At 36.1% G+C, this 21,828-nt stretch overlaps 1 protein-coding gene across 2 annotated transcripts in view; it reads right to left on the minus strand.

Annotated features, from left to right (window-relative positions):
- LOC150107625 (28S rRNA (cytosine(4447)-C(5))-methyltransferase) overlaps nucleotides 1-21,828 on the minus strand; it is a 181,852-nt gene that overhangs the window by 20,402 nt on the left and 139,622 nt on the right. For both annotated transcript variants that reach the window (XM_090391435.1, XM_090391434.1), the window contains 3 exons: nucleotides 16,358-16,497; nucleotides 10,806-10,895; nucleotides 4,799-4,921 (listed from right to left, as the gene is read on the minus strand). In XM_090391435.1, the coding sequence (XP_090247561.1) occupies nucleotides 4,799-4,921; nucleotides 10,806-10,895; nucleotides 16,358-16,497 (353 nt within the window). The remainder of the gene's footprint in view (nucleotides 1-4,798; nucleotides 4,922-10,805; nucleotides 10,896-16,357; nucleotides 16,498-21,828) is intronic.

Below are 21,828 nucleotides of genomic sequence, written 5' to 3' on the forward strand. Positions count from 1 at the left end.
CTTAAATCGAGAGGGTGTTCTCTGGCTGACTTGAGTGTGTCAGACTGCTTGGATATCTGAGCGAGCACCAAAGCAATGGCAGACAGACATAATAATACCAGTCTTCAAGAAGGGAGACCAAAGAGATTGCAGCAACTATCGTGGCATCTCTCTCTCTCTACTCGGCCTGCCTGGGAAAGAATATGCTAGGTGCCTGGAAAGGAGCAGAAGCATAGTTCAGTCAAAGTTACAGAAGAATAATGTGGCTTTCGTCCTGGTAGAAGCACAACTAACCAAATCTTCACTTTAAGGCAAGTCTTTGAGAAATCTTGGGAATATGCCAAGAATGTCTACACATGTTTTGTGGACTTGGAGAAGGCATATGACTGGGTTCCTCGGGATAAGCTTTGGCAAGTAGTATAGGAGTATGGAGTGAATGGCCAACTATTAGCTGCCATCAAGTCCCTGTATGAATGCCTGGAGTTTTGTGTCAGGGTAAATAGCACAAAGTCTGAACCTTTCACAGTCTCCTTTGGCCTCCACCAAAGGTGTGTTCTGTCACCCCTCCTTTTCATAATATTTATGGACTGAATTGATAGGCACAGCCGAGGCAGTGAGTGTGTCAGAATTGGAAGATGTAGCATTGGACGTCTGCTTTTTGGATATGACCTAGTTCTGCTTAGCTCTTCCACAGATGACCTCCAGCCGACCCTGGATAGGTTTGTAGCTGTTTGTGCAGAAGTTGGAATGAAGATCAGTGTGGCCAAAATTGAAACATTTGTGGTCTCAAGACAACCATCCCAGTGCACTCTACATGTGAGTGGCGTTCCACTGAGGCAGGTGGAGAAGTTTAAATACCTTGGGTCCATATTCATGAGTGATGGAAAGTGGGACGTAGAGCTAGATACTTGGATTAGCTCAGCAAGCGCATATAATGCGGGAGCTTGGCCGTTCGGTAGTATTGAAGCGGGAGTTAAGCCAGAAGGCAAAGCTGGCTGTCTTCAATACAGTCTATGTCCCTATCCTCACCTATGGTCATGAGAGTTGGGTAATGACTGAAAGAATGCAGACACGAATCCAAGCGGCTGAAAGGAGGTTCCTTTGAGGGGTTGCAGGGCTGACAACTCGACCGAGTCAGAAGCTCTGCAATGCGGGAAACCCTCAATACTCAACCATTGCTTCTCCATGTTGAGAGATCACAGTTACATTGGTATGGGCACCTGGTCAGAATGCCACAAGAAAGGCTACCCAAGCAGGCCCTCTTTGCCAAGCCAGAGGGGTGGGAGGACACGTGGAAGGCCAAGGACTCGCTGGATAGATTATATCCCCACAACCCAATTAGAAAGGTGGGCCTTGAAGATTTATGTATGCATGTGTTCTATAATGTCGTGATTTTTAGGAACACATATGTAGCATTATAGGATAAACAATGGGTACAAAATTTCAATGAAAACCTTGGAGATGTGGAAGTGGCTGAGAAGATTCAGAGGTGGGTAACCAAGATGGTTTTTGGACTGTGGAATGTTCCATATATGAGAACAGATTGAAGATTTGAACATGGGTTACAAAAATTGGTAGACAGAAGGAAAAAAAAACCAGGAGATATGATGACAGAAACATGGCAGCTACTAAAAGAGCTTTATAGAATGGAGATGTGTGTGTGTGTGTGTCTTGGGGGGGGGGGAGGAGAGAACAATGGGTTGGAACAACTTTACTCAATTTCATTGGAAGTTGAGTAAAGTTGCAGTTAGTAAGGATGTGTGATTCAGATTTTTTGTTATGAGGATAGTGAATAAGTGAAATGGGTTGCATGAAGTGGCTGTTAGTGTGCTTTGTCAATGAATCAGTTAAGGAGAGATAGGATAGGTATTGTGTCTCTTCACATGATGAGATTTTGGATGCATTATGGGAAGTATGATAGGATTATTGTGAATAATGCCTGTGGGATAATAATGATATTAATTCATGAGTGAGATAGTAATAATGTCTTTAATACAGCACCCGAAACATGAGTAATTAATCTGGTTATAAGAATCCCAGTAATGAACATTTTGTGAGAGCAACAATCCTAAAGGAATCCACACTGTACTTTCAGAGAGACAATGCTATGAAAATAAAAGTTGTTGTTTATCAGGAACAACTGCGAGTGCTACAAAGTTGATTAGGACAAGGCCTAAAGAAATATAGTATTAACTATAGTAGCTTTTTTTTTTTTTTTAGTGTATATGGTATTACTTTAGAGACTGTGCAGATTTGAGTGTTTTGCCCTATTTTTTTTCAATAAGCTCTGTTATTTTTATTGCACAAAATTCTATAATGTCGTGATTTTTAGGAACACATATATAGCATTATAGGAAAAATAATGGATACAAAATTTCAATAAAATCCATGCAGCCAAAGTCTAAGAATAATTTGTGTGAGGAAGGACAAAAATTTTAATAGCTGCTTATGCATATTGCAATACCTAATTATGGAAACAGATAATAAAACAAGTAAGATTGGAATGTTGGATATCAGGTTAAACAAGTTTATATAGAATAAGAGAGAAATCAACCAAAAGAACAAGCTAGAGTATATACTTCAGATAAAGTATATGCTTAGAAAGAAGTCAATGGACACACTCATGGACAAGGTGCATCATGCCATGTGTTTGTAGCCAGTATAAATTGGAGAAATACCATGTTCTCAAGTCAGTGCAACTATATCTGGGTGAAATGGCTGTGAGTAGGGAAAAAGTTTGAAAGAGGTGCTGTGATAGGATGCCACATTGCAGGCCTATCTGTTTGGCAAATTGTTGAGCTTGTCTTAATATGCATCAGTGATACCATACTAAGATGGAAGTGCAGGGAGTCAACTGTAAGTGCTACCTGCAGTAGATGACCCACCACATTCAACGAATGTGACTGTATGGTGCTACGAAGGATAATCTGCAAAAACCAATATTCACCAGCCACATTAAATGCGGAGTTTCGGGCAATGACTGGAAACAAATCTGCACAAAAACAATCAGAACAGAGGCTCACAACATTGGTTTCCATAGTTGGACCACAATATGCAAGTTCCACATTACCCAAACCAACATGCAGCATCATCTTCAGTGGTGCCAAGAGTCTATACCATAGGACATGGAAGATTAGAAAGTAGTGTTATGAAGCACTGGACCAAGCAGATGGACAGGTGTGGGTGTGGCAGATGCCCTGAATGTCTCTAACCAGAGTGTGTAACCTCAACTATGAAATTTGGAAGTGATGGTATGGTCCTGTTTATGATTTGGACCTCTGTATGTGGTGCCACAAACATTGAACTCCGAGAGATGTCTGAACATTCTGGATAATGCAATGCTTCCTACTTTGTGGCATTTCTTTGGAAATGACTATTTCTCTTTCAGTAAGACAATGCATGATGTCATAAAGCTGTTGCTGTAACTGTGTGGTTTGTGGACATGAACGTCATCACACTTGACTGGCCTCCACAGAGCACTGACCTCAACCTTATTAATGGAATGAACTGGAGTGCCAGGTAAGGACAAGGGACATCCACTTCACAATAGTCCAAGACCTCATTATGTGCCTACAGGAAGAATGGGCCAAAATTCCCATTGATCACTTAACATACATTTGTAGAAAGTATGCTCCATAGGATTGCTGCAGTCATCACAGCAAAAGGAGGTCCTACATCTTATTAAGGTAGGTGCCATGGCTGTTTGCTCCCCACATGATGGGGTCCATTACTTCCTTCCAAGAAGTGTATAAGACAAAGTATGAAACCTATTTTAACATACGAATCTGAGAATTAGGTTAGAAAAAAAAAAGAGTTCATCAAAGAATGAAGATACTGACATGTCAGATCTGAGAAAAATTAGGGGAGTGAACAGATGGTATCGATGACAAAACCATATTAAAAATAAAGATATCAAAAAAATTTGATATCATTAATGTTTAAGAATGCACAAGGATAGCTAATTCCATGATAGTATGGTCACATAAATAGGATGGGAGATAAAGTTAGCACTTTAAACTTTTCAACCTGTACAAAACACTGTTTTGTATAAAAATGGCAGGAGGACCCAGATAAATGGGTTGATGCAGTTAGGAGTATTTCAGAAAATGCTACATAAGTAGCACAATGTTAGATAATCATAATCACTGATAACATTCCTTGAGGATATCCACCAGAAAAAGATAATGAAAAAAAAAATGTATATAAAGATTTCTCTGTCCAGCACTCTTGTATTTTTGATTATATTGAATAGGTGATCTACTTCAAGCGTAGATAACATCCAATGCCTGGCATATGAGATCACTATCTTGCATACTGGATATTTGAAGTGGGTTGAAAATGGTACTGTGTTTCATTTCTAAAGTATGACTTGCATTATTCAATGGTTAACTCACTCATAGAACTAATGTATTAAAGGTTTCTCACATTTCAAGAGTGGGACTATCATAAAAAAATAAAAAGAAAAGCATTATGTAATTTGTTTGAATGGACACTGATAAAAAGAAATTATACTTTCCTCCGTCTCTACTGCTAAACATATAAATAAAAATACATAGTGTCCACATGGACCTCCCTAATTTCAACATGTTACTACCACTTAAGTGTGTGGACCATGTGTCAAAATTGCACAAATGTGAAGGAACACTCACCAAATTTTTGTAAAAAAATTTCCGGATGAAACTTGTAGAGTCTCTAGAACGTTTGAACAACCCAAACCTTACATATTTCCACATTTCAATTTTTTTACTGTTCTTTGAAACTAGGGAGGTCCAATGTGGACATCCTGTATCTTTAGAAATAGTAAACTGAATAAACTTACTAAAATTGAACATGTGGAATATACAATATATCCTCCAGATTGTGAATTGGCATTTACACAGTCGATGGCAGCCAGAAGAAGTTCTTTTTGAAGGTGAGAACATCTTAAAATATCTGATTCATCCTTTAATAAAAAAAACAAGTCAACATTAGCTAAGAGCATTAAAACAAGTTATTCATTAACAATAACATCCTCTTCAAAAATATCATCCTTAATGATTAACATAAACTGCCATAGCATAGATGTTTGTAAGACTTTAGTCATGTTAGTCCTAATCACAAAAGTTGTAAACCTATAGCACATTTAGTATTGTAGGTGGACTACGAATCAAATAATCCAGAAACCTGCTCTAGAGACTACACATTGTACTTTTTCAAGCCTCTTCAGGCTTCTGCTAAAAAAAGTGGTAGTCATGAAAATAAGATGGAAATAATTTATCATCTAATTTTTTTTAAAGTTATGATTATGGTTTATAGTCAATGCTTTTTGATGGTGTTACCTCACTTTGTTAAGTCTACTGATATTTTACTGGATGCAAATAAACCAGTTCTTCGGACCATAAAGCACTTCTCAGAAATATAAAACACTAAAACTAAGGAATTAATGAAACTATTAATTGCAAAGAGAAAAAAAGCAAGAACCCTGAAAACACAACACTAAGAAACAAACAAACAAACAAAAAGAATAAATATATAAAAGCAACACAAAAACTACTACTAAAAACAATTTCATATTCACTGACACTCACACATTCATTCAGTGGTCATTTCATCAACTACTAACTTGGTTAGCTACACAGATAACATCACTGCTCTCTAACCAATAGACTGTGGGTTCAAATCTCCTGCTGTGGTTTGTGTGAATGCAAATAGATGGTAGATAAATTTCATCACCTAGGGTGAGATCATCATCATTCTGCTTACTGAAATCCTTAAGTGGTTCGAAAAACTTTCATGTTTGGTTTCTAGAGCTGAGTTCACAAGTTATCTAGCAATCAGTGAGTGGGAAACACACACATACAAGGATGTAAGATACACAAACACAAATGATGTACACCATCACTTACATTCAGACATGACATTCTGTTTTTGACTAAACTTCAAACAGCAGATATAACAGCACAGTACATTTTGACTGTCCAATATACTCAGAATGATTCTTTTCACCACCTCTCATTCATGATCTGATGTTTCATGCCAGAGAATGCAGATGGACAAGTCATCTTCCTAGATGACTATATCGAAAACTCTTTTCCAATTTCACCAACCAAGCTGGAAGGAATGCAAAAGCACCAGCTGTAACTAATGATCTATAGCAAGTTGCCCATCTACCAAGCAGAACACCAAATAATGTTCTCTACTCTTCCAACTCTTGATCTTTTCTTAACCAGTTTCCTTCCAAGTAGATTGTAGAGGTTGCCTCTTCTCTACTCCTGGAAAACTAGACAAACTTGTGCAAGTTTCCTCTCTTACAGAAGGTCTTTCCTTCAGTCACTCTCAACCTTATGTGCTTTGGCACTGAAATAGCACAAAGTGGGATACTTTTCCATTCTATGGTTTCCAAAAAGTGTAAATAGACTACTACTTACACCTTTCCAATCCAAACAGCTGTTCCAATCTAGTTAACAGAAATTATTCTTGCTAGAACTAAGGCCTTTGTTCCCAACCTCAATTAAAATTCTTGTTCAATATCCAAGCAATATGGGTGCCAATGAAATCCAAGAATAAAATAAGCACATTGCAAGTGGCTTGCAACAAGAACTTTAGTTTCATTCTTTGCTGAAACTGAAATCTGACTTTGCAGAAATAACTCAGGGCTTTGTTTTATTGTCTGCTTTCTTTCTCTTAGATACAGTTTTGCTTTTGCTAATGACAGTATACTTGTTACTCACTTGATAAATCTTGCAGTGCATAAACATTGCAAGCTTAAAGATTGCCCACAACCAGTGCGTTTAACATAGCTGCCCAAGCATTCAATAATCGGAATGTGATACCGAAATACAGTCCGGCTTTATTTCTTGCAAAATCCACCTAAGTTCCATGGGGTAATCCAGCACTGAAAAGGAAAATCTGAAGAGAAGAACCATCTACCATAACACATAGGGAACAGCAAAGGAAAAAAAACTGGTGACTCAACTGCAAATGGCAGAAGGAAGACTATAAGACAATAGCTTGGTAAGTAGACCTCTATTCCAGATCCAATCAAATGTCCTTGAAATATCAAGTGGACCCACAAGAGTTAGTCCAAAACATTTCATAGCATGTGTCCAAAGGTGGAGAAGGTTGAGAGATCTGCTGTGGAGTGATAGTAACAGAATACAAGCTTTGTAGAGATACCTATAATAAAGAAGTTGGCTGTTGATTATAACCTTCTCCCATGCATTCAAGAGGAATGAGATGAAGGCAATGGGTAGTCTGATAGTTCACTTTTGTTCCTTTTTTGGGATTGGGTAAATATAGGTTTGCATGCACACCACATGTAATGACAATTTGTACAGACAATACAAGTTGGGTATTAATAATGGCGCACAACTATGGGAGAGATCTGAACTGAGAGATTTGTTGGTATTCAAGCAAAAAAATTCTTCTGACATCTTTCAGATGAAAGAGCAGAGGAGGGAGGGAGACATGCAACGAGTAATTCTTGTATAAAGATCTAGACAAGAGAAATAAGATAAGACTGATGCCAGAAAGTTAGTTTGGTGGAATCACAATGGTATCCACTGGATTTGAGAAAGGCAGATACATCTAACAGCCTTGGCAAGGGACCAGAAGGCTCAAATGCAATCGGAGCAAAGAGGTCAGTTTTTACATTTGGCTCTTGCAAAGCCAGATTTGGATTTGAGGATGACTGATTTGCAATACTGTGTTGCACGACAAGCTCGATGCACCTGCAATAATTTCCAAACCTCAACAAATTTGGGTGAATGGAACTGTCCCAAATTTTGAAAACACTCATCCTCAGAACTTGACTCCAACAGCCAAGCCCACTCAATTTAGTCAACTAAGGGATAGCATTTAGGACTCTAGGCCCAATTCTGGTTGCCCTTCTTTAGCCCCATTTAGATAGTTTAGCATCTGCACGCACGTACCATTGTTCTATGATTCCTGATGATGGCAGTGTAATGTTGATGAATATTGGAAGTATTATAATTAATATTCAGTACACATTGTAATTTCCTCAAAAATACTAGCTATGAATAGCCAACTTATAAATCTTTTATCAGAAATAATAAATTGGACCCCCCCCCCAGAGACTGTAAAAGACCCCGAGGACAACCATTTAGCCAATGGAAGGATGAAATTAGGAAACACGGAATGGTATGGCAACGAGCAGCACAGGAAAAGACCAAGTGGAGAAATCTTGTAAGGACCATCATTTAGCAGTGGATTGGAACGGATGATGATAATACCTTGTAGTTGTTATTTAGAACCATAATCTAACCTCTTTTTTGTCTATTTTGTTTTGGTAACACCAATTATGTCAATGTAGTTTGTCTAATTCCTTTTTCCACTAATACTAATTATGTTGTGGTTTGGAATTCTGCTGATACTGAATTTGAGCTTATTCTAGTAGTTGACTTTTTACTCTTTTCCATGGTTTCCAACAACAGGGAGGCCTTAACCAGATGATAATAAGCTGGACTGATATTTCATGTTGTACCATTGTTATCTTTTGGTTTAAGCCAATATAGAAAACACAATCTGGTTGGCTAAATTCCAAATTGCAGCCTATCCTCATTCATTCAGTATCCATGTAGATATCTATGAACAGAATGCAGTGGACATTAGGTCAGAAACCCTATTCACTTCTCTGCATTCTTTTCCCAGTTTGTCTAGCTTTAATCCATTTTTTAAAAATTTGATATCAATTTTGCACACAGAGTTTTAGTCCTAGAGTAAGACAATTCCACAGAACAGAAACAGAATTGTACGAGGTGGGGTGAGGTACCCAAAAATAACCAGCATCTGAAACTTGGTACATGCACATTTTCTAGCTACGGATGCTGCTAGGAATCGTGAGTATGCAGTTTTCCGTGCCAGTCGACAAGTGGCGTCATCCTATGTGAACTGGTTCATTGTTCTGGCTGCTTTTTTGTTAAGTGCTTACAAGCAAGTTTGATGATTTTGTGATGACTGACCACAAGGAACAGAGAGTGTGCATGAAATTTTTTCTTTTTTGATAAAACTTTAAGGATGATGCTTTAGGAAAAATGCAGGTCTATGAGTGGTTTTCTCTTTCAAAAATGGGGACATGTCAGTTGAAGACTAACCATGATCTGGCTGACCTTCAAAAAAGAAATGAAAACATCGAAAAAGTTTGCGAAGCAATCAATGAAGGTTGTCTAAAAACCATCGAGCAAGTTTCTGAAGAGACAAATTTGTCATGGAGTTCATGCCAGCAGAGTTCAACAGATTTTTGCTAAATTTGCGCTTCTTTTGCTCATAGAGGATAAAAAAAAAAAAAAAAAAATTGTGAATGTTTGCCGCGATTTGAGGAAACAAGTTCTTAATGGCCAGAACTATAGCACCAAACCTCATCCTCAGTCACAATTTCTGAAAGTTATGACTGGGGATGAGTCTTGGTGCTTCGGTTATGATCCAGAAACAAAGCAATCATCAAACCAATTTTGAGGTTTGTCCACATAATTCTACTTGAAATTGTCTTTCACTCAACTTTATCTTCATGTTTGGTTGAATGCTGTCGCTATTCCTTCCTTTTCTTGATCATTATTATCCAAATATAAGACCCACTACTTATTATTTAGTAGGATCTCACCTGTTTTAGTTTTATTTGTCTCAGTAATGCCAATTATGTCCATATGCTACTTTTCCAGTTCTTCTACAAGTTCAATTTTTTTTCCCTTTCTATCAATAGAAAGGGTGTCGGTTCCTATCTTCAATTCTTTTAGATGGTGTTGAACTGGAATTTTTTCAAGGAGCTGAATGTTCACTGTTCATCCTGGTTCCATGACGAAATCAATGGGTGGGCAACAACATTCCATCTGACATGAAATATCATCATATTTATTTCTGGTTTAAGTCAACAGAAAATACATTTTGGTTGACTATGTCTCAAATTATCATCCCACCCCTCATTTGTTAATAAGCAGTGAATATCTACTAATGGGGTATACCACATGAGGGTGAGGATTCAATATTAGGTCAGAAGTACCAGTTGGTTCTCTGCATTCTTTAAAGATGATGTGGAGGCTCTCACCAAAAAGAAAGAAAGTAATAATACCATAATAGTCACAACAATATAACTCCCAACTTTACTTACCACAATTTTTTTAATGGATGTTAAAATCAGTGTTAAAAGTGGATAATAAAATTGAGGGTATTCAGAGAAGACTGAGGAATTACATCATGATGCATATGAGAACTGGTTGGTTAGTTAAAATATGATGAAGAGGAGATTTAATTGAAGTTTACAAGTTAGTTCAGAGGCCTACAAAAGGTAGAGAACAAGAGCTTGCTGCATTTGGCAAACTAGTCTCTACTTACAGACATAATACAAGTTAGTGAAGATGACAGAATAAATATATATGCTCTCACATTTGGTTTGATGCACCTAAGAACACTAAAAATTTTTTCTACTGTTCAGAAGAGAGCAATCTGGCTAATTGATGATCTCTCTTTTCATACTCTTCAGCCACTGTCTCATACATAGTCAGTTTTCACAATCGCTCCCACTTCCCCCACTTCTAAATCTACAATAAAATTAGCAGCAGCTGCTCAAGTACCTTTTACACTCGAACTGACTCACTGAGCCTACTCCCATTCTTCTTTCATTCCATCTACTGTACTTCAATTCTATGGAACATCCTTCCTTATGAAGTATTCCCCCAAAACTACAACCTTCAGTTCTTCAAAAATAATATCAACAGATTATTTTGCACCTGACCTTTGTCAACACATGGGGTATTTGTTTTCTGTAAGCCTTACAGCATTTTATGTGTAGGAGTGATAAGAGAAAAAATAAATAAAATAAATGTAAATATTACCTTATTTATTTTGACTTGTGGATCTTTTGATACAACACCTGTTCCACTGCATGGAGCATCAAGCAAAACACGATCAAAATCATTCTTTATCTGAAAAAGTTATATGTTTTACCATCATTATGAATATTTAAAAAAAGTCAATAAAATAAAAAAATTTAAATATCTGAAAAATATGATTTATTCAGGAAATTTTCCAAATGAAACATCATTAACATAGTCATTGAATAAATTTAAATAATTATTTCTATTTTAACAAAACTGTGTAATGTAATCACATTTTCAAAGTAGCATATTGGTTGTTTTGAAGCTAAAAAACTGCAATAAAGTCAACAAAAGCTCTGTTCCGAAAATTATAAAGTGGTCATATGTCCAAGAGAAGAAAAGGGAAAGATAAAGTCATTTTAATAATGCTCCAACTTTAATTTTTCTTTCATTAACTACCAATATGTCATCAAAATATAACAAACATTCAACAAAATTAAATTTTGATTTGTGGGTCCTCTGATAACACCATGAACAAGTTAATATTTGGAGACTGACAATCAGTCTCCAAATAATTATAATTTTTTAAATTAATTATTGCATTTACTTAAAAAAAAAAAGAAGTAATAATATGGCTTTGTTTATTACTTTATACTATCAGAGAAAGCAGATACATAAACCATTCAGAGATACAATAAGTAAAAAATAAATAAAAATTAAAATTAAAAAATAATAATTAGTATAGGAGTCAGCCAATGATAGCAATTAATCCCATTGGTTAGCCAAGTGGTTAGTGTATCCACTCTCCAATCAGGAAGCCGTGTTAATAGAAGTTTTGTGAATGGGCAATAAAAGTTGTCTTTCAGTGCATAAGTAGAGGCCTGTAGTGGTTTGCAAAGCTCCATGCTTTGTATCTGAGCAGGGTTTCCAGGTTACCCGACCCTCCACCCACCCACTGTATTAATACTAATGCAAACAGCATTTTGTGAGTATGATTTACATAAACATATAGTATTAATTCAATAAAGAAATTTATATACAGATATTTTTGTTGCATCTTTTTATAATAATCTGTGCTTTATTAAAATTTAATACTGAATAATGCAAACTTTATACAGATGACTTTCACTATAGCAAACACTCTGTTATGCTAAAGGAGTTCAGTCTAGCAAACTACATACTATAATAACTATTCCTGTGGTTCCTACAATTTGCTACAGAGCCTGCAGAGCAGACAAACATCAGAAGTGTAGTAAAGGCTTCTAGAATACATTCCACCTCAAATCCTGAGCTAGAAGAGTTCTACCATGATACAATAAAAGGAGGGGGAGGAGAGAATCAGGTTCCATTCAATTTGATTTTCATTTTATGCTTGGTGCTCTACAATGTCAAATTAAAACTACAGATTAGCACTTAACAATTAATCTACTGACTCATGGGATACTAACATAATAGTAACATACATTACGTAATTTCTAAACTGCAACTCTATAAAAGTTCCTATCAACAAATTTCCTCCAAATTAATCTGTTAGCTGTCAACATTCCAAGGAATCCACTTATATTTTTTTCTCCTCTTACTGCACAATCAATCCACCGAAATCTTAGCCTTACTTGGTCTTTTCTCCATCATCTCAGCAAAAAACACTTGTTCTGTTAATCTTTCTTCTCAAATTCTGTTAAATGACCATACTACCTGAGATGAGATCTGCTAACATCATCAAGTTCCTTTCCTAATATTCATCAAGCATTTTATTTCTAACTCAGCTCTCAGATTCATAATTTAAAATTGGTTTGAACACTGTCTTGTTTACAGTTAGTTAAGTGTTTTCACTAATTTCTCTCTTATTCCATATAAATTTATTTAGCTGACTTCCTATCATACTAGCTTTATTCACTCTGTTATCTATTTCCAAATTTAATTTGCCATCTTCACTAAAACTGCACCTAAATAGCCATTTAGATGTGATTTTTAGTGAAATGTTTTACTTGGATTCTCCATTCGAGATGCAGTTGATGTTTTCGATGTTTCTATTTTCAATGTCTTTTTCCTGTTGATTTTCATACTAAATTTATTACAGCAGTTATTCACTTTAGTCAGAGAATCCCACAGATTTGTATTGATTTATTTAGGAGTACAACATCATCTGCATAAAGTAAAGAGCTGAGATTAACACTTCCAATTTTCATATAATACCACTTTCGTTCATAATGTGATTCATATAGATGAATAACAGTGGAGGTAATGAGCACCTGTGTCTCACACTGATTTAACATCAAACCATCTCTTCCTGTACCTCTTTCAATTCTACCTGTTGATTTACAACTTAAATATAGACCAAATATTGCTTGATACTGTTCATCCACAGATGAAAGAACCCTCAACACTCTGCATATGCAGAAGAAGAATCCATTCCAATAATAGGGTAATCAATCCGTCTTGTGAGATGAGGTTTGTTTATTATTACACGTTGGAAAATTAGCTTTTCTTTTAAGAACATTCTAGTTTTTAAAGTGGTAACTATTTTGCTTGTATAACAGATGAAATATTTTATGTATAGTATTAACAAAATTTAAAAAAGGTATAAAATAAAAAATGTTGTAAGCCACATTTATTTTTAAGAAAGTTTTGTATAAAAAAATAATAATTATACAGAAAAACAGAAATTTTTTCAAATGCACTCAGTCATTTTAAAAAGGTTCGACATATCAATATCCTCAGTTACATTGTGATGATGAATAAAATTCTTCACTTTTGTCCAAACATACTCAATAGCATTAATAGCACAATGTTATGGTGGTAGTCTCAAAGCTAGGAACCCATGCTCTTTGAGCATTAAGTCGAATTTAAATAGTTTAGTTTTGGGCAAGTTTCTTTTGACCAAGTTGAGCAATTCAATGATTTGCATATCTGAGGAATGTTATTTGCAGAGAGCCAATCCATAATGACTTGCTTCCTATCAGAAGATGTTGAAAGTTTATTTTTCACTTGGTCAGACTATAATAAATTTAGTTTAATCCTTTATCCAAGTGTGTGCAAACAAAGTTTGCACCTGAAATTATCTTCGGGACTGGGGTAAAGTAAAGTAAGTGCAAGGAGTCGCCCAGCGTTGTACCACTTTACCCCAGTCCTGAAGATACTTTCAGGCACAAACTTTGTTTGCATACACTTGGATAAAGGATTAAACTAAATTTATTATATCCTATCAGAAGAGTTTGGAACTTTCTTTAATTGGAGGGAGTGATATGGAGCATTATCAATTATAACAGCTACATTTTTAGAAAAGTTTGGAATCAGCTTTTCCTCTGTCCACTTTTTGAAGATTGTAGCATTCATTTGCCCGTGGTAATTTCTAGTTGTTGAATTGGCTTTGTAAAGTAAACTTGATTTGGTAAAATTTTCATTTCTTCGCCTGTACACAAAATTATTATGACCATGAGGCATTTCTAGTTTGTAATACTCCATTCTTCTTTAGATTACCAACATTTTCCCAAAATTAAATTACTGTCAATTCAATTTCATCTAGATACACAATTGGTCTTTTCTCCTCCCTGAAAAGTCATATTGTTCTCAAATACTGAGTTCTAAATAAAACTAAGTCACTTCATTTTTCCTTTTTATTTTTATATGTCACTTCGTTTCCTTTTTATTCTGTGCTTTTTTGAAATAAAATCAGGGTCAGCTCTACCGATGGTGCATTTACATGGGGCAGCAAAATTCCTGGGGTGAGCCCTGAATAAAATCCAATTTCATGAAGTATTTTCCTTAAAGTTTCTCTTTCCCAAGGAAAATTTATTTTTTCTTTCAGCAGAATAATCAATTTAGGAACAGTTGGTAATTTTTTCTTGAATGCATAAAATTTGTGAATAGTTATTATTATTATGTCTACATCAAAATCATTCCAAGCTACATTTTTGAGGGTTTTCTTTCTCTGGCAGTTTTTTAGGAGATTTAAATTTTGGCTATCTTCACCTTTTCACTTCCTATGAATTCTTCTAACAGTTGACTCTGATATGTCTGCAATTTCACTTGCATGTTTTGTGGCCTGAGAAATTGGAACAAGAAGAGGAGACTACCTAATGATTCTTTTTTGCAGAATGTCAGCACATTATGTAATATTCTTTTGCAAGCGCAAACAAGTTTCTGGTTTTAACACCAGAACTTGTTGACAGTACTGGATCCATCATACAAATAAATACGAAAAAAATCAATGCAAAAAAAAAAAAAAAACAACAACAAAAACCAAGCTAGTACAGCAACAGACAAGAAAGTACGATTTTGCGTGTTGGTGATGAACTCGTAGATCCCTTATTCCTTTCTCCCCTTCAACATGAATTGGCTTTTCTTAGCACTCTGCCAGCTACGGTTCTCTCAACTGTGGGCAGACAGTATAATATCCCGTTTACACCATAACTGTAGCATTTTGAAAAGCTCTTCTCATCATACCTTGTCATATACCTTTTACAGATTCATAAACTTAAATAGAGATCCTTGTTATATTGCCATGATTTCTCAATTGTCTTAAAGTGAAAATCTGATCCTGACGTCAATTTGGCCTGAATCCAGCTCGTTCTTCACAAAACTTTCCTTCCAGAATTTTTCTTAGCCATTTCTCAAGTATACTTATATAAACCTTACCAGGAACACTCAGTAAAGAAATTCTTATCCTAGTGGATAAAACACTGCTAGCTAAACCAGACTTTTGAAGTAAAATATACTCTTGATGTTCTTCTATATGAATCTGAGCAGAGCAATCTGTCTGCTCATAATAATAAGTGCTGAATGAACAAGGAATCATGTAAACTCCAATATAAGGAAGAGGAGGATATTTTGTCTTTTGGAGAGGCTAGGAAGGAATGAAACTTTTTCTCAAGAAGGATTAGGATGAAGGCCATAATTATTAATAATTTCATCAATTACTTCTGTATTATAACCATCAGAGATGAAACTAGTTCTGATAAATGACAGTTCATATTTAAAAGAGAATCAGCAGAACATAGCTCATGTGTATGCCGAACTAAAGTTTTAATCGCATCATATTTCTGACATGGGTGGTGATGATGAGAAGCAGCACCCCTATCAGAAATATGATGTGATTAAAACTTTAGATTGATACAGAATAAGAACGTCCAGAAAGGGGATGCAATTGTTATCTTCTACTTCAAGTGTAAATTTAATTCTTGGGTTTACTGTAAAATAAGGGAGATAACTTTGAAATAAAATAGCAAAAATGAAGAGCACCACAACCACTCTTTATACAAAATGTCAGCATGGTAACTGTTTTATATGATATTCAGTAAGTAAGATGCTCTAAGTCTACCTGGATAGACAAATGCAGGCACAATTGCCTGCATCTGTCATATGTGTGTGGTTAGAAATGCCATATTTATGAATTTGGCATTTATTTATTGCAATTAAATTACATATTTTCAATTTTGTTGATACTTGATATTAGAAAAAAAATTTTGGAAACCCAGGAACTTGTAAATTGAGAACTGTCTGCACTGTCCAAAACATACACAAAATTAAAGTAATACAATGGCAAAATGAAATGGAAAGGACGAAGTTACCTTTGGTAGTTTCCTGCCATCATGACAACACACAGCTGAATTTGTAACTCCAAGTCTCTGTAAATTACTAATAAGTGCATCAAGTCGATCTTTGTTTACATCATTTGCATATATCAAGCCTGTATTTTTCATTATAGAAGCTGCAAACATAGTAAAAAAAAAACAAAAAAAAAAACTTTAGATTAAACTTTATTTTCTGTACTTTCTAGATATAAAATACAAATAACTACAGTCAACTCACAGGAACAGTGGAAATTTGAATAGTATGCTATAGTGAATTTCCTTTAGTGCAGCAGCAATGATATGGATCTTTGAGTTTTCAGTACAGTTTGTTATAGCAAATGCATTTACTATAATAGTATTTAATATAGTGAGAGTTGAATGGCTCATCTAACTTGAAAAAAAAAAAAAAAAAAACTAAGAAGCATAATAAAATAAATATAAATCATGGAAAATTATTTAAATCAGTAATGTCAGTGTACTGCTAACTTATCTTTACTTGGTTTTCAATTCAAAGCTAATTTGGACGGTATCCGGAGAGTTCATCGAAAAGGCAATTCATCAAACAACAATTTGTCGCAAATGCAATTCATCGAAAAAACAGTTCACCGAAAATTTAAAATTTTAGAAAATGTTATGAGAAAATTGATCCATTTAGAACAAAACCTGAACTGTGAATAAGGAGATTACAATGCTACTTTCATAGGGAATAATTATAGAGCAATATGGTTTCTTATAGTCTTTCTTGTCCAATAACTGTTTCATGTCTGTTCATAGGACTGATTTGCCTGTTTCCGGAAGAAAAGCCCAGCCGTATCTATATTATGCCTGCTAACTTACCTTTAGCAGAACAGGACTGATAAAAATTATGCATAAATGGGATCCAACTACCCAGGTCTTTCTAACTAAACGGCTTCGTTTTTACCGAATGAGCTATGCGGGCTTCATTATTATTATTGTTGCTAGTAGTAATATGCGACTTCAATACAGCAATTATTATGGGATGATTTTACTCAGATTCGCTATTTGAAACTTTTACAAGAAAATGTCGAACCGTTCCAGTTTTCAGTTGAGCTATATTCGGTGCGACAAAGGAATAATGTGTCCAAATTATGTACTGTATTACAAAAACTCTCTGACTTAAATTACTTAGTAGAAGTTGTTGGTACAAGAAGCTGTTTGCACGGTTCAGTTTTTGTTCTAAATGGATTACTTTTACCATAACATTATCGAAAATTTAAAGTTTTCGGTGAATTGTTTTTCGACAAATTGTTCATTCGATGAATTGCCATTTCGATGAACTCGCTTTTCGATGAATTTTCTTGTAACCAATTTGGACCCATAGTTATCATATGATCTGATAAATACTTTTGGTAAATAAGTTACTTCATTAGTTATCATGCTTTGTTTTTAGAGCCAATCATGTCTTTCTCAACACATCAAATATTTTTTATGTTGTTTTAACTACATGGCTGGAGGGAGGGAGAGAGAGAGAGAGAGAGAGAGAGGAGTACTGAATTACCTTTTATCTTGTCGGTAAAACTATATTTTTCAAGTGCAGCAAGCAGTATTCTAATATCTAAATTCAGTTTTTTAATTATCTTTATCTCATCCCATTCCATCTTCCCTTATGTGTTAGGCTCAATGGCCTATCATTGCCAAGTAACTTAACTTGTTTACTGCTTATGATAAGGAAGTTAATCACATCTAGATTGTCTACTGTCTATGAGTAGCATATCTTCTTCTAGCCAGTTTGCCTATTTTGCAAAATGAAGACACTATTTTTCAGAATTAAAAAATCTCCACCTCCACACAAGACCGACTAATTCATCTTCAGCAGTAAAGTCCTGATAAAGGTCCTTCATATCCTGGATATGATTCTAATCTACATTTTATCAACTGAAAGGCATCATCAATACTCAATGAGCTATGGAGTCTCCAACTGTCTTTATATTTTCCAAAAATTCTGATTTATAATGAATTCATGACTCCATCCATAACATATGGGTGTCGAGGCTAGCTGGTGAACGGACGTGCTATCGGAGAGCTCCTGAGAGATTTGTGTTTTTTGTTGATTTATTGGTGTTTTGGATTCAATTTAATGGACTTAAGTGTTTAATTTTGGTATATTATTGGAGCTTTATTAGCGTGGTTAGTGTACTAAAGTGTTTTATAACATAATCCATGTCGGAAAGTCGCCGCTAGATGAATTCGTAACGTGTAGTGTTCGTGCAAGCTCCAGATAAGATAAGTATCATTTTCAGTTATCGATACAAATTACTTAATATTGTGTAGTTTTGTTTTGTTTGCCTTGCGTATTTTAGTGCGTCTATTTTTGGTGTGTTATAACGTATAATTTGACAAAACACGTTACAGATAAGTATGGCACCTGTGCGAAGGAAAATGGCGGCCAGTAATGAAGGTTCGCCATCGTTATCAAAGAACGATAGCATAAAAGAAATGAGTCAGTGTACTAGCTGTGAAATGTACGCTTTGCGGAGTGCGGTCGGAGTGTGGTTAGATGATGATAAAGGATTGAATGTGTGTAGAAAATGTAGGGAGAATGAGGAATTGAAGTGTATTTCGGATCGTGAGTGTGATATTTTTGTCAACCTTCAGAATGAAGGAAATAGGGATATGACAAGAAACGGCAAGGTTGTACATGAAAATTATGAGAGTGTGAATGTAGAAAGTGTGAATGATAGTATAAATGATTTCTCAGAGAACAAAAAAGATGAGATAGATGCATTGAGTGAGATTGCGTTGTTGAATAGTGCGATAGAAAGAGCAAAACAGCAGCTAGAGTGCATGAACAAAAGTAGACTGAATGATCCAACCAATAATAAAAGGTATGACAGGAAAAATAGGCGTATGAATGTGAACATGAACAAAATGAAGGATAGAGTGCTGTATGGAGACTCGTTAGTACGAGGTGTGTTAGTAGAGGATTTGACAAAATCGTACCAACCTGGTGCGACCATAAAGGACGTAACTGCGTCTATTAGAGAGCAAAAGGAAAGGGTGAAAGAAATGATTGTTGTGGCAGGTACGAATGATTTGAAAGGAGATAAAATGGAAATGATAGAAGACCTGAATGAATTGTTTGAGGTAGCAAAAGAAAAGAGTGAGAGAGTTAGAATGATTAGTCTTTTGCCACGGTATGACAGTGAAATGTTTAAAAGGAGGGCTATAATTGCAAATGACTTTATGCGTGGGTTATGTATGACGAGTGGTGTGGAATTTGTGGATGTGTGGAGTGAGTTTGATGGGCGAAAAGATCTATATAAGATGGATGGCTTGCATTTGAATGGTTACGGTGTAAGAAGACTTGAGAAAGTGTTGCTGAATGTAGTGGATGTGCAAATTCAGGGAAACTAGATTTGTTAGGGGGGGGGGGAGTAGGGATACAGTCCTTATGGAGGCAGTTGAATGTAAGAATGAATATAATATGCCAGAGCAAATAAGGACAACAAATCTGAGTGGGATAGTTAATATAAGGCATCAAGGTAGGGTTGGGGCTAATGGGGGTCTTAAATTCATATACACTAATACTAGGAGTATTAGGAACAAGAAGGAAGAGTTTTTGGCCATGGTTGGCACTTCCAGACCACAGGTTATAGGTATTAGTGAAACATGGCTAACTGTAGATGATATAACTAGTGGGATTGAATGTGATGGGTATAGTGTGTTCAGGAATGACAGAGAGAATAAAACGGGGGGGGGGGGAGGAGTATTGTTGATGATAGCTGATGAACTCCAGCCAAGGAGAATAGAAGTTGAATTGCAGGATAGAGAAAAGAGCACATTTGAGGCCATTTGGTGTGAGATTGTGGCTAGCAGAACTAAATATACAATTGGGTGCTACTATAGACCAGGTGATGGAAAAGATGGTGGTGACAGTATGCACAAGCAAATAGAAGAAATGGGTGGAAGGAGGGTGATTATTATGGGAGATTTCAACTATGGTCGCATTGATTGGAGTGAGGAGAGGACACACGGGAGGAAGGAACTGGATTTTATGCGGTTATTAAGGGATAACTATCTGCGACAGCATGTAATGGAAAATACTAGGGGTCAGAGAGTGCTTGACCTAGTAATTACATCTGAGGATTTGGCTGTAACAAATATGACCACATTGGCACCAATCGGTGAGAGTGATCATAGGGTCTTAACTTGGGAGGTGGCAAAAGGTGTGGAATTTTCAATTAAGACAGGGTACATGTGGAATTATCGGGCTGGAAAGTATGACAAGCTTAGGAGTTTGATTGGTTCAGTGCCATGGCATGTACAACTGCAAGGACTAGAAGTTGATAGTGCATGGGAGGTAGTTAAGAAGTGCTTGCATGAAGCAATGGCTGACTGTATACCTAGAGTCCGAATAATAAATCAAGTAGGGGTTAAATGGATGAATAACACCATTAAGCTTGAGTTGCAAAAAAAGAAACAACTATGGAGGGAATTTAAGGAGAAGGGTGACCGGCAGGCACATGAACGGTATAAAGCGCAGGCCAGAAGGGTGACGAGTGTGGTAAGAAAAGCAAAAAAGGATTACGAAAGAACATTGGCCATGCAGGCTAAAGAGAATCCTAAACAGTTCTTTAGATATGTAGCAAGTAAAAGGAAAAATGTACATGGCAGATTGATTTTAAAGAATGCCGATGGTAGGGAGGTAACTGAATCAGTTGAGATAGTTGAGTTACTGAGTGAGCACTTTGCAAAAGTATATCATCCAGGTGGTGACATTGCAGAAACGAATAAACCAGTAGATTATACGGGAATTGTGGTTAATGAAGTGGAGGTGAGTAGTCTATTGCATAACCTCAATGTCAATACATCTGTGGGATTGGATGGTATACCAGCTCGTGTTGTACGAGAAGCAGCTAAAGAATTGTCAGTACCTTTGACCATTTTGTTTAATTTGAGTCTCGGGTCTGGGTTAGTCCCGAGCGGGTGGAAAGAGGGGAAAATAGTTCCACTGCATAAAGGTGGTTCCAGGACTGCTGTTGTAAATTACCGACCGATTAGCATATCAGGAATCATTGTCAAGGTCTTAGAGAAAATAGTCAAGAGGAAAATACAAGATTGGATAGAAGAAAATGGGATACTGTATCGGGGACAGCATGGTTTTGTGAAGGGTAGATCATGCCTCAGTAACTTGCTCACGTATTATAACACAGTGACGGCTGAACTGGATAAGGGTAATGGGTTTACGGTGATTCTACTGGACCTTGCCAAGGCCTTTGACAGGATTCCACATGGAATTCTAATCAGTAAATTGCAGCATATGGGAATGGACATAGGGTTGGTGAGATGGATAGGAGGGTGGTTGACGGAGAGATATCAGAGAGTGGTTTACTCGGGAGTAGAGTCCACAAGACGGCCTGTGACTAGTGGTGTGCCACAAGGATCTGTTCTTGGACCACTGCTGTTTAATTTGTTCATAAATGATATAGGAAATGATCTGAGAGGAA

The sequence above is a fragment of the Typopeltis vanoorti genome, chromosome 4 (genome assembly GCF_054136105.1).
Source record: "Typopeltis vanoorti isolate ZY-2024b chromosome 4, IOZ_Tvanoo_1.0, whole genome shotgun sequence".
NCBI lineage: Eukaryota > Metazoa > Arthropoda > Arachnida > Uropygi > Thelyphonidae > Typopeltis > Typopeltis vanoorti.